At 33.5% G+C, this 14,573-nt stretch overlaps 1 protein-coding gene across 1 annotated transcript; it reads left to right on the top strand.

Annotated features, from left to right (window-relative positions):
- Positions 1-2,130: 2,130 nt before the first annotated feature.
- Positions 2,131-11,503, top strand: LOC102586133 (tubulin-folding cofactor A). The gene is made up of 4 exons (XM_006345297.2): positions 2,131-2,239; positions 4,887-5,058; positions 7,659-7,745; positions 11,126-11,503. Exons 2-4 carry the CDS (start codon positions 4,906-4,908, stop codon positions 11,225-11,227), a joined length of 342 nt encoding a protein of 113 aa, XP_006345359.1. The 5' UTR covers positions 2,131-2,239; positions 4,887-4,905; the 3' UTR covers positions 11,228-11,503.
- The last annotated feature ends 3,070 nt before the right edge of the window (positions 11,504-14,573 follow it).

Below are 14,573 nucleotides of genomic sequence, written 5' to 3'. Positions count from 1 at the left end.
GTATCAGATACATCAGTTGGGACTTCCAACCTCCTAATCACCTCTGTCGGTCCATGCAGTTTCTCCACCGTCGATATGATCTATAGAGTGGCCAAATCCAACGACGCTCGTGTTATTGACCATTTGAAAAACAAAAAAACTCGAAACTTGAACATACAAAGGAAGGAATTGATAAGGAAGATGAAGTTTACAATTTCAGAATTACTATACTTTATGATTTCGATATTTTAGGAAAACTTATATTAGTTGATACGAAAGGATCCTCTAAATCTGTTTTGGTTGTTAATTACTCATCATTAACTCCTTTAATTAAGGAGATAAGTTACACCCTTTAATTTAAAAGTAATAAATAGCGTATCTCGCCTATTAAATCTGATGGATACATGTATCTGATAGGTTGATACATGTATCTGAAGGCCAAAAAATGGTATAGAAAGTAATATAAAAAACTATAGAGAATCCTAATAATTAGGATCTAAAGTAGTGGGATTTATGTAGCTTGCCCTAATATAACTATCCATATCACCCGTTACTTCCTATTATGTAGAGAAATATGTACTTTAATTTCATTACAAAAAAAATCTCATTCTTTTTCTTCTTTTAGGGTGTGTTCGATATGAAGGGAAATATTTCATTTTTTTGTTGATTTTTTTTTTTTGGAAAAGTTATTGGCTATGAATCGAGGTCGAGAGATCAAAATTTAGCTCTTGAGTCAAGGTTGAGAGTTGAGGTTGAAAATTGGATCTCAAGTCTAAACTCATTTCGAGTGATGTAAGGAAAATTTTAAAAAATATTTTCCTTATTTAAGGAAAATTTTAATCCCCCCCGTCCCCCCAACTTCATCCATGAAAGGCACTTTTTCTTAAATTAGAAAAAGAGTTTTTTCCTAAAACAATAGAAAAAACATTAAGCCAAATATGTGACATCATATCAAATACATCCTTAATAAATGTACCTACACCCTTACATATATTAAGTAGACTGCCATTGATTGATACCCTTGGATTACCCGTATTTTATGATAGATAATATGAATTGATTCATATTTCACTCACTTTTAAATGATGAATAACCAATCTATTTTAAAATAGACTAATTGAGCGAATATCCATCCATTTTGCCACCACTAGCAACATAAGCACTTTTTAAAAAAAAAAATCCTCTTTAGATAACGACATAAAGTCATATTTTTATAAGGATTGATTTCGTGTGATCGCTTTGATGTTTTGTTATTTTAATGTTTTTTTTTATATTTATACTAAATCTTAGTTTATTCATTATTCTACCTTTTTATTAGGCATGCTCATGGTTCAGTTTGGATTGATTATTAATTAGAACCAAAATCAAAACAATTTTTAAAATTTTAAAATCAAACTAAACTAAGCCAAGAAAATAACCATCGGTTTGATTATTGTTGACTTGGTTCAATTTTTTAATTTTTTTCGATTTGAAAGTAATAAGTTTGTTGAGGGCATATGCATCTCGATAGACACAAACACCTAGCATATGAATAATCCACAGAAAAGTCATTGTTGATTCAATAAAACAAAATTAGAGTTATTAATTCATGAACAAAATGATTTAGTTAAGTGATACCAAAGATCAAAATTTTATAGGAAAAAAATAACCCCAAGCTCAACAATTGAGAAAGTATGACAAACTAATGTGAGGTAGGTTAGGTAAAAACTAAAGTAATGAATTTTGATAGATTTGAACTTAGGATTTTAATAGTTGGACTAAGATTTAAGTGTTGGACTTGATAAAATGATAAAATTAAAGACTTAAGTTTATTAAATCTTAACCAAAAAAATTATATTTTTATGAATAATATATATAAATAATTATAAATTTATGTATACAATTTCTCAATTCGATTTAGTTATTTTTTTAGTAAAATCAAAATCAAATAATATCGATTTTCAGAATTTAAAATCAAACCTAATCAAATATCAATTTTTTAATCAATTTAATTTGAATTGCGATTCAATTTAATTTTTAATTATAACCATAAATAACCCTTCTTTTTATATATTAAATATTATATTAATTAAAACAATACAATATAACACAAATACAATACTTAACAACTAACAACCTTCCAAATTAAACAGAAGTGTAATAAGGGATGTTTTTTAAAAAAAAATTGAAGCTTCTGTAGTAGGTTTTTTTTTGTAAAGGCTACACACATCTCGAGAAGCTCACGCACCACCACCGGCAGTACACTACCATCGCCCTCCGGGTTCGTGCTCTCTCTTCTCTTGGTCCCAGTTTTTTTTCTCTGGTTCGTTTGATGTGGAGTTTGGTTAAAGTTCCCTGTAAATGGGAGGGTGATTCAATTATCTGAGTAGTACAAATAGTTTCGTTAAAGTTCTGCCTGCAATGTGTGAAAAATTGTCTGAGAGACGATCCCATGAAGTCTAAGTAACTGATTTGGAGTAAGTTTTGGGTAGTCAGGTAGATCGTGAACTGGTTAGTCCTATGGCATTGAAAATTTTCTGCGTCTAAGTTAAGCAATCCTTTGTCATTGAACAATAGCATAATTGCAACTAAATTGTGTTTTTGAGTGGAATTGATATGAGAAACGGTAGAGTTTTGAACTACAGGAAAATGTGATTTTTGTTCATTTGCTTGAGTTTTGTCTTTGTTAAAACGGATCTTATTTTAATTAAGGGATTACCACAATTTTTCTTTATGTTATTTATAGTAATTTAAATGCAACAAGGCTTGTGGTGATTGTTATGTTGCAATGAGAGCTTTGCTTGTGTTTACATGCTCTGGAAGTTTGGTTGGGATAAGGAAAAAGTTGCTGAAACGTAAGGTATTATGGATGGATCACTGTCTATTCTGGGTTGAGGAAATTAGTCTTGGTCTTATTAGAATATAATCTGCATAACTTTCATGTTGAAATTGTCCGGAAAATCATGGCTAGGTTTGTTAACTGAACATTTTGATGTTTGAATGAAAAAATGTTTGATGTGATATCCTTAAATACATGATTATTGACTAAGTTTCTATTCAATTGATAGTGTGATTTGCTCATGGCTTCCTCTTGCTATAATCAAGTTTTCATTTCCTGTTTTTGTAATAACCGCTTGCGTGCACCTCGACTAATTCCACGGGATACCTGCTGCCTTCCTCTAGCAACATGTACCAAGTCAATCTATCCACCTAGTCTAGGACAGATGGGAAGGAATCACCTAGTGATTTTGTCTCTGCTGGATTCATTGACTACTAGGTCACACCCTTGAGTCAATCAAGTTGTCATTCTTGTGAAATTATCATACAGGTTTCATCGTCATTGTCTCAAGTTGGTCCAATTTCTGCCTGTTAATTGCCTCAGGTGCCTCTTGTCTCTAGGTCTTTGATCATTGATTTCCTTCCTTTGGTCCTGTCCTGTTTTTGCCTCAGCTGGTTTCTCACCCTTGTTCGTCCAAACTTAGTTTTCTTCGGCTCAACTCTGGGAGGAGCCTACTTGTTCTGGTTCATTTTTGGTTTGATTTAACTGGACATTGTGGCCTTCAATCATATCTTACTTATTGTTCAAATATAGCACCAATAGGATCAAGTACCTTGTCTTCAAGGATCTCAGGTGGAGGAATCATGACATCCATTTCAACTAGTACTCGTGCAACATGCATACGAGATCCTCTCCATTTTAGTAGTACATTTATCAGCATATATCGGAGTTCCCAAACCAGTGGCTATTCTGCTTAACGAGTTCATTCCCCAGCAATTTTGGGGAGGGCTAGGGAGCTTAACCCATATTGGAATCATTTTCAATACTTCATCATTGAATCTGAAATCAGCACCCATGGTTTAACAGTGACTGGTTTATTATTTATGATATGGGCTCCTGATAGCACAATTTCATCTCTATCACAGATGCTATGAGATTTGAGTATGAAGTACCCATCTTTGTGATAATAGATTATAGACTTATAAGCATAGGAACTTTGGTTACCAATGAATCTGGCTATTGCAACAATAGTTGGGGAGTCGTCCAGTGTTATCAAAAGCTAAAAGCGAAAAAATGCTCTAAGGTCCATATCTTTAGATGGCCTTATGTTTCCATCAAATAAGCTTACCCATGGCTTATTCATAGCAGTTGCATGTGTCATGTCTAGCCTCCTTTGCGTTCCAGCTGCTTCTTTTAACTGTTTTATTGGTACCCCTCCACACAACTGGATCTGAGATCTGGGCAATCACACTCCTTGGAGCTGATGATTGTGTGTTCTCATCCTCTCCTTTTCACTAATTGTATTCAAAGGGGTTATAATGCTCCACTCTGTGCACTCACCGCGATGTTTTGCTGGGACATAGCAGGCTCAGTTTCTAGGCTCTTTCCTTTGTTCCTGTGGCAGCTACAATTTCTTTCTTCTATGGTATCCTCTCTTCGCCTTAGCCAGCTTAACATCCAAGAGTTGAATCTTGTTTTCTGTTTTCCTCCATTAGCCTCTAGCCATTCTAGCAATGGCATACGGAGTTTCACCGTGTGCCAAGAAGTTTTGTTAACATGCACTTTGAGGAAAGGGAACTTTGTTAACTTTTTTATGTAAAATTTTATGATATAAAAGTATAAGTGTTTGATTTTAAAAAAAAATAAAAATATTTGCAATATAATTCCATTACATAGATGTTTAGTATAGAATTTACCATAACAGTTGAGACGAATCATATATTTAAAGGAACGATGCAATATAAATATGTTAACAATCATCCTCAAAATAAATAATTATAAATATGGTAACAAGTCAATCATCCAACCAAAGATCTCCTACTCTCCTATATAGTAATGTTTTTGTGTTCCGAAAGCTCTTGGACAAACCCTTTTAATATTATCTGTTAAACCTTCTCAAAATTTCACACATTAGTATCTTTCTTGACAGATTTCATCGAGCATTGACAATGGCTACGGTCAGAAATCTGAAAATCAAGACATCTACTTGCAAACGCATACTGAAGGAGCTCCATTCCTATGAGAAAGAGGTTGAGAGAGAAGCTGCTAAGACTGTTGATATGAAGGAGAAAGGCGCCGATCCCTATGACCTCAAACAGCAGGTTCCTTCGTTTTCTACTTTTTTATTAAAATTTAATTTTGTTGTGTTAAGATTTCACTTTTGATTTGGTGCCTGATCCAACAACTTTCCTCTTCACCCAATGTTGGCCTTTCCCGTACTGTTTACTCCCCACTTTGGTGTAATTAATGGAGGACATTGGGACAGTTTTTAAGGATATTTACATCCTAACTTGGTAAAGGGCTTATTCTGCTATTGCATTTCATCACAATAGTGGGTAAATTGTTTTGATTAGGCAGGTAGAGTTTAAATTGAATTACTCAACTGTGGTTTTTCCCCAGCTGCCACATACACATGATAAATAGGTAGATTTAGGGGGCGTTTGGCCATTTTTTTTTTTATACATTTTTCTGGAGTTGAACTCCAGACATCACTTTTTTAGCCATAAAGTTCTGGAATTCAATGTCAACAAGTTGAATTCCGGAATTCGAAGAACACCCAAAAGCTGTTTTCACTTTTTCCACTCCAAATCCCAAAATACTCACAAAATTTAAAAAACAACTCCAATTTGTATTCATAGCCAAACACAGCTCCAATTTTTAAATATCTTTTTTCACTTTGATACAAAAACTACTTTTTTCAAGTACCCACAATTTTTATGGCCAAATGCCTCCTTAACTCTAAGTTATAAAATTCAGTTAGTGGAGATCACAAAATTAACATTCAATGTGTCGTGTAAAATTTCTGAAGTTCACTTGGTTTATGTGGCTTGAGTTAGAAAATTAATATCATGTAAAGAAAAATTATCTTGGATTTTACAACAACATACCCGGTGTATTGCCACATGTGGGGTCTGGGGAGATTGGAGATTGTGCGTACGCATACCTTACCCTTATGCAGATCGTGGATTTTGAAGGACATATTATGCAATTTGATGTGTAGTGAAACAAAATACCAAGTATGTATTAAAAAAACCACCATTATTTCCTTTTTGTGCCATGGTCACAGATGTGCATCAATGTATAAATTGTGACATGTTTATATGCCTAATTGATAAGTGATTATACATTAAGAGAAGTTGTCTAACAAGGAGGAGAGGTAGCACTAAGCGAGAAAAGGGAGTTACTAAAGATGTAGCGTCAACTACGAGTAAACAGTTTATTGTGGAAAATTTATTGAATTGAAAGAAACATCTCCTATTCCTTTTCTGTTTTCATCTTGATTCTGGGTTTGATAGGTGATTGTATCTATGTTAAACAACCTCCCTGTGTGATTTCGTCTAATAAAATTCAACTGATCTAGTAGAAAGAATAATCTTTCTTTTCTTCTTAGTTTTCTACTGAACATTAGCTTCGTAGAAGCTTAGATGCCATCATATGCAAATTTAACTAGAGCTAACCAACAACATCTGAGTTTTTCCTAGACTAGACCTGAAGGATTTTTGTATGGTTTATACATGCATTTAACCAGTCAAAGAACCTTCAACATCTGTTTCTGTTCGGGAAATGATTCAAACCTTAGGCCATTAAGTGCATTTGCTTACATTAAGATTTAAGCATTTATTTGGTTTGAATAAGTCTTAATCACTTAGATCTTGAACAAAGTCTTATTATCATTAAGAGGTATTTTCGTGTGAAAGTTTTCACCATCACTCTATCCACAATCACTAGCCATCACCTCTGTCATCATAACCATCACCACCATTGTCAACAACTATCCGTCGCTAACCACCGGCCACCACCACCAACCATCTCTATCATCACAATCACCACTGGTAACCGCCACCGCAACCAACCACTATTGTCAATCACTATCACACTTACCACCTCCATTATTATATTATATCCACTGCCACCACCATTGTCGTCACCGTCCGTGCCACCTTCACCACCACTACGACCAATCCTAACTACCAACCACCTGCACCATCACAATTAGCATTGCCGCCAACTACCACCAACACATTGTCAACCACCACTATCAACACCACCAACTACTAACATCAACCAACTTCACCATCACAATTATCATCGCCGCCAACTACCACCAACACATTGTCAACCACCATTATCAACACCACCAACTACTAACATTAACCAACTTCACCATCACAACTAGCATCACCGCCAACCACCACCAACACATTGTCAACCACTACCATCAACACCACTAACTACTAACATCAACCAACTTCACCATCACAACCACCACCTCTACTATCAACCACCACCATCACACCAGTCACTATAATACCAATCACCTCCACCTTCACAACTATCATCACCACCACTACAAATCATCTCCACCATCACTAGTGACATAAATGTTTCATTTTTTTTAGTCAAATAGTGATTTTATTATATATATATTTTTTCTAATATTTATACTTTTTTATTTGAATTGTATATTTGTTATTCTTACAAATAAATAAATTATGCACATTTAGATGTTGAAAGATAAACAGTCTTAGGTCATCAAAAAAAGATAAACAATCTTAATCATTCGGTTTTAAAATCTAGAGACGCCATCTTAATCATTCATATGCGCATTCAAATTCAGACGTCTTAATCTTAATAAAAACAAATGAGGCCTTAATATCCCTTGCTTACTTGTTTGCCTTGTTTTATTGTGTGTGTAATGCAGGAAAATGTGCTGGCTGAATCCAGAATGATGGTCCCTGATTGTCGCAAGCGCCTGGAAGGAGCACTAGAGGACCTTAAAGGAACTCTGGTATTGTGTAATATGCTATTGCCTATTAGTGCTTCATTTAACGCCTTCACACTTCTGGGCTTCCCACCTCTTAAACTGCCCCCTCCCCATCCCAGAGAGAAGCTGAGAACACAAAATTCCTAATTGGGATAGCAATTAGTTCCTTAGAAAAAAAATATAAATAAAGATATACAAATTAAGTAAGAATAAAAATAAATTAATTAATAAACCGATATTTTCTGTTTGAAGGAAAACAAAAAAATCGAAAAACTAGGATCAACCCCATAATCACTAAAAGGACCAACATGAGACACTTACCAGTTATTCAAATTGACATTGGGGCCACTTGCCTTGCCTTTTTACACCTATCCTTCTTGCTTGCTTACCTATAGCTCTCTTGTCCCCAATCCAGGAGTAGAACTGAAAAATAAAATGAAACAACTAGGAAAAATATGTAGGAAGATAACTAAATGAATCAATGGAAGCCTGCAAGTAGTTTGATCCGTCAAAGGAGGTGTTGTTTGTTTTATGCTAAATTAAGCCATGTTGTGTTGCAAGTTGCAACTCAACATTGGATTAATCCTTTGTAGTTCCTCTGGAATAATGAGTGCAGTACATTAAGGATCCTTAAATGTGTTTGTCTTAGGGTATATGTCAAAGAGCCTTTATCTTGCTAATAATGATGTTCACTTCTTTGCAAGTTGTGGAGATCAACTCGTTTCCCCGAGGAACCCCTTCTATAACCAGAAGTATAGATTCCCTTGTCAGACCTTTCATGTGGTTCCTTGACCCAAATATTGACAGTGACCTCTTTCCTAGAGTATGGTGCAGCTATCCATACGGATTTTTAGTTGCATTACGGTTATTGGGTTACTGACAAAAGAAATCTATAATTCCAAACTGACTATCCTTGCAACTCCAAACTCTTCTATTTCCACATTATAAATACGCCACCTCTTCTACCTATGGATATTATCTTAATCGAATCCACCTTTTCCATGATTTCCACTTTATTTGGATGACAATTCGGTAAGACACACTCTTTGTTTCATTGAAGTAGAAGATATTATCTTTCATTTTTGTCAAGTAAGCATCTTTGGCATCCTCCTTTTCCATGGTTTCATCTATTCCTCACTTACTAGACAAGAAATGTTAATTAGTTTTGGTTGTTTTTCTTCCCATTGTGTCATCAATGGTCCCTTAATTTCCAAAATTCTAGCTTCTTTATCTCATTCTTATCTCTGGGGATCTGCTGATGAGAAGCTGATTGTTTCTGCTTCATCTGTGTTCATTCTTTTTTAAGAAATTCTGAGCTTCCCCTTCAAAACCCTTTGTATGAAACCCCAATTGCTTAGAGAGGATAGAGAGTGTTTCTGTGTCATATGCCGTTTCAGTTCTTCAGAAGAAAACCTGAGTTCTCCATGTTACTAGTGTAAAAAAAAAAAGAAAACCTGAGTTCTCCTATTGAAACCCTCCTATAGAACCTCAATTCCTGTTCATATATTTTTACGAACAGAGTTTGGCACCTTAATGTTGATGCGTCAAATTCACCTCTTGCATATTGTCTGGACCCTCATACCATGGTAATAGAAGCTTATCCGACTTTGAAGCTAAAGACAGGTCCCATCTGCTCCAACTCTACGGTCACATTATCAGAGAGCTTCATTTGCTCACTGAAGTCTCTATATTTATCTACCTATTGGTCCCTTAACATTTGTAATACATTTGCGACATTTGATAATTCACTAAAGTCGGAACTGGCTCGAATTTCGATTCCTAGACCTCTTCAGCTCAAAGTGAAAGAAACAAACTGCCAAACAAAGCTGCTCAGATCTTGATCTTCAGTGTGTCTAGATTCTAGAAAACTCTCTTTGTGAGCTGTAGGCATGGTATCCCTGATATAAAATTGGGTCCCTTTTTCAATTAGGAACCAGATAGACCATTTCTGTATCACTTGAAATTGGGTTATAACTTGGCTTCTCATGGTTTCCTATCTTGAGCTTCTATAGGGATTACATGGGCTGGACTATCAACTGAGCGTCCACCTATAATTTATTTGGCCCCCAGATTCTGAGATGAGATTTAAATTTGAAATATCTGGTAACTGTAAGTGTGAGTATCATCTCTTTGATGTGCCATATGTTTGTTGCCACTGTACTTCAACGAGACCTCTCTTTGTCACTGATCAATAATGCTGACGGGATGTTTGTGCTCTTCTTTTTCCATCCCCTCCACCCATGTAGTAGATTCCAAATAAGGACGTTTTGTATTTCAACACTCAATAACACTCTAACCCTGATTTCTACGGTCTATAGTATGCAATGTCTGCACATCTCCTAGTCAACAAAGTAGACACATAGTTAATTCCGTAGCTAGGTCATTTCTCTTGGAGTTTCAGCATCTTGTTCGCAAAACTGTCCACCAGACAACAGGAGCTAAGTCGGGTATGATCACTGTTGCTTCATTTCCCCGTATATTGTTCCGATTCTGATGAATTATCCAAACAATTGAAGACTTTGGATGCCCTTGTAATCATATGCCTAATACTCTCTCCCATCTTCTACAGATCTTCACTGTGCTATCTAACACGAGTATCAGTACGTTGCACCATCTAAGATCAAATTAACCTAATCTTCATTATGTAGTTGACATGCCTTCTCTTAATGAGTGCTGTCTTTGCTGATATCTAATAGTTCAAAAGACTTCTTCTTGCTAGAAAAATGTCTTTTTTCACTAATTCTGACTGATCTAAGTGGATAGATTATATATAATCTTTGTAGCTGATTCAATCTATTCATGAAATTGTCTTGCCGGATTTTTTATTTTTATTTTTTTACTGTGGGATGACTTACTAGGACATAATATGTACTCTTGAACCAAAGAAGTCCAACCACTGTGTTATGAGTGAAGGTTTTAGCATTATTGGTACAACTGATCGTTTGTTGATTGTGTGAAAACAGCTCAAGATGCATTTGACCTTAGTTTTCTTTGTTCTGATTTTGTATTACAAACTTTATCAAGATGTCTTTTTAAAGTGAAAAAAAAAAATGAACCTCAGCAGAAGTGCAGAACGTCTTTGTTAAAGTAGACGAAAATGAATGTCATAAGGTAAGGGGTGGGGTTCCAGGATGAGTAATGCGGAAAGCTCTCAAGTTTTGCCTTGAAAATTAGTACCTACAAATCTCTTGAACACCCAAAAAGAAGAAAAATATGATTTGTGATGCTATGAAGTCTTTTATTTGTGATACTTGGAAGACTACTTAATTTCCAATATGTTTTATTAGTTCAACTCTAATAAAGTTGCATGAACCGAACTGTGCTAAAAGTTGCCACCATCTATTTCACTTAAGGAGCTCATGTGAATTGTTTCTCTGCTGATAATTTGGGAAATATTATTTCAGGTTGAGTTAGAGGAGACAGACGAAAAACAAGGCCCTGAATTTGAAGAAGCTCGAAACATAATAGCAGATGTTGAGAAGTTGTTTGAATCTTCTGAAGTTTAAAGCTCTCTGTCTTGTCCATTAGACTCTGCTACACTATGTTATAACTAGAGAACTCTTCGTGCTGCCTGATGAGCTTCTGTCGTGCAATCGCCTGGGTACATTCTTGTGTTATATAAACTCGGCGGGATAGAGCTCATATATAAAATATAGTGTGTTTATCACTAAACCAAGGCTACAAAGATCGTCTTAAGTTTGTTCACTTTCAATCATGTGAATCTTTTGCGCTAAAAGGTGTGACCTGTCGATCAATGAAGTGACTCTTTATTTTTTTGGGTTCATGTGGTCTAGAAGAAGTTATTTTTCTTTAAATTTTTTGATATTGGCTCTTTGGAATTAAGTCTATTAGCAACTAGAGATGTTCATAATACGCTAAAACTTTAATAAGGACATGAAAATACATCTCATTTTGACTAAATCGTGACGTGTCTTACTAAATGACCTTTTTATTAGTCCTTTTTAATGCTCCGCTCATTTATATTTTCTTGGTTCCACCTGATTTTCGATATCCGCATTAGAGTTTGATATACCAAGAATTTTTCATGTTCCACTTATTTTCATAAAATTTGAAGAATTACTCTATTAGATGAAAATATATAAAGAAACGTTGGTTTCTTTTTTCATTAAATCAGCTTGAAATCACATGTGTAAAATACTGATTTCGTTTCACGATTTGAAATTACATGTCCAAATACTGACCGACTAAAGGTGTTTGGTACCACCTTTCATTTGAGGACACAATTGTCTTTTTAATTACTCTATATGTTGATTTTATATGACACTTTTTCGGGTTAAATGTTTTTTTCTAAAAATGACATCTTTATATTTGGAATCTACTTAATTTTTCTTTTTATTTATTTATTCTTGATGACACAATTTTTATAGCCATTAAATAAAAATGTCATGACATATTTAATATCACAAGTTTTAAGCGCTAAAAGTTAGTATTTTTTTATTAACTTTTTTATTCAATTAAACGCCATCATATAAAATGAAACGGTAGCAATATATTTCTCCTGAAATAATCAATAACAAAAAGATGCCATGGAAAATGGAAATATTAGAAAGCTTTGAATTTTTTTGGGAAATATTCCTCCATGTAACTTTAAAATACTTTAGATTCTTCCTTCATCTTCACTCATGGAAATGCACTAATTCTCGAGTGTCCACGTAAAAAAGTTACCAAAAAATTGACATTATAATAAATATAGGTGAAAAATAGTGGGTACATCTACTACTAATATATAAGTGGTAATAATCAGTTATGTGCGTATTTAGCTATTTGGCATGTTGATTGGAGCTTGACACTATTAATATATAAGTGATAATAAAAAATTATTTATATATTTAGCTACTTGGGCCATTGGTTGGAGCTTGTCACTATAATGCCACGGGTCTCCGGTTCGAACATGAGTGACAATATTATTTTTATTTCACTGTCCATTTTGGACCTCAGGTTCGAACTGGAGACCTTTGACATGTAGTGTCACCCTCCAATCCAATGACCTAAATGGCTCAATATGTGGTGAAACACACAATTAAAGCATACATGTTATATATAAGTGGTAATAATAAGTTATGTGCGTATTTAGCTATTTGGCCTGTTGATTGGAGCTTGACACTATTAATATATAAGTGATAATAAAAAAATATTTATATATTTAGCTACTTGGGCCGTTGGTTGGAGCTTGTCACTATATGCCACGGGTCTCCGGTTCGAACATGAGTGACAATATTATTTTTATTTCACTGTCCATTTTGGACCTCAGGTTCGAACCGGAGACCTTTGACATGTAGTGTCACCTTCCAATCCAATGACCTAAGTGGCTCAATATGTGGTGAAACACGCAATTAAAGCATACATGTTGACATATGTGGTGAAACATACATGTTGACACCCAGTGTGCTTATTGTCACTTATATATTAGTAGTAGAAATTCAGCCATACATTTCACAAAAAATATTTAAAATTTGAATGCACTTTTAGAAAGTAAAAAGTGAAAGCACAATAATTAACAACCTAAAATATTTGAAAAACATATTAAAATGTGATTAACTCTCAAAATTTCACATGTGTCACATAAATTGAGACAACAGGAGTAACATTTATTATTTGAAAATTATGTTAAGAGTACTATAAAACACAACTTAAAGTATTTAAAAATATATTTAAAAATTGATTAATTCTCAAAATTTCACATGTGCCATGTATAAATTGGGACATGAGAAATAACATATATTATTTTAAAATTACGTACTTAAAGTATATTAAAAAATTAATTAAATCTCAAAATATCATATGTGTCACATATATTATTTAAAATCTATGTTTAAAATATTATAAAAATAAGTAACAACAAAATCATAAAATTTAAAATAAATAAAATAATATATATTGAGACCGAATTTGTCTAGACTTTTGTATCTAGTTATACTATAAGATTTTAAAAAAAAACTTAGTTGGTTTCACATGCGTATACCATTTCATCACTTTCTTATTGTTTTTTTTTAACTCATAATAAAACCCAACTCTTAAATACATATTTTATTTTTTTAAATTATAGAAAATAAAATTTTGATTACTCTTTGTAATTTCTGTCTTTCCCACCAGACTACGTAGTTTCAACCTAGCTCTATAATGATAATTAAATTTATGTCTCTTTCCTAATCTAAAATTTTACCAAATCTAGGGTATGCTCACTATGTAAAAAAATATTTTTCAAATTTTTTATAAGTATTTTCTTTAGTTAAAATATTTTTTTTTAAAGTGATATTTTATATTAATTGTGTTCTATCCATTCTTCAGTACACTTTATCTTTACGACTTCACCCCTAACCCCATAACTCTTGAACCACTCCATGTTTCTACCATTACCCATCTTTTATCGTATTTATTTATACTATATAAAAATATTTTTAGGATAATACTTTTTTACTTAAAAGTATTTTCTTTAGCTAAAATAAGTTTTAAATGTGATATTTTAAATTAATTGTGTTCTATCCATCCTTCAATACACTTTATCTTTACTACTTCACCCCTAACCCCATAACTCTTGAACCGCTCCATGTTTTTACCATTACCCATCTTTTATCGTATTTGTTTATGCTATATAAAAATATTTTTAGATAATACTTTTTTACTTAAAAGTATTTTCTTTAGCTAAAATAAGTTTTAAATGTGATATTTTAAATTAATTATGTTCTATCCATCCTTCAATATACTTTATCTTTAATTCACCCCTAACCCCATAACTCTTGAACTGCCCCATGTTTCTGCCATTACCCATCTTTTATCGTATTTGTTTACTTATAATTTTTTTTTATTTTTTACGAAAATATTTTCGTTCGT

The sequence above is a fragment of the Solanum tuberosum genome, unplaced genomic scaffold (assembly GCF_000226075.1).
Source record: "Solanum tuberosum cultivar DM 1-3 516 R44 unplaced genomic scaffold, SolTub_3.0 scf00068, whole genome shotgun sequence".
Classification (NCBI taxonomy): Eukaryota; Viridiplantae; Streptophyta; class Magnoliopsida; order Solanales; family Solanaceae; genus Solanum; species Solanum tuberosum.
Note: the sequence above shows the minus strand (reverse complement) of the source record. Positions and strands in the feature narration are given on the sequence as shown.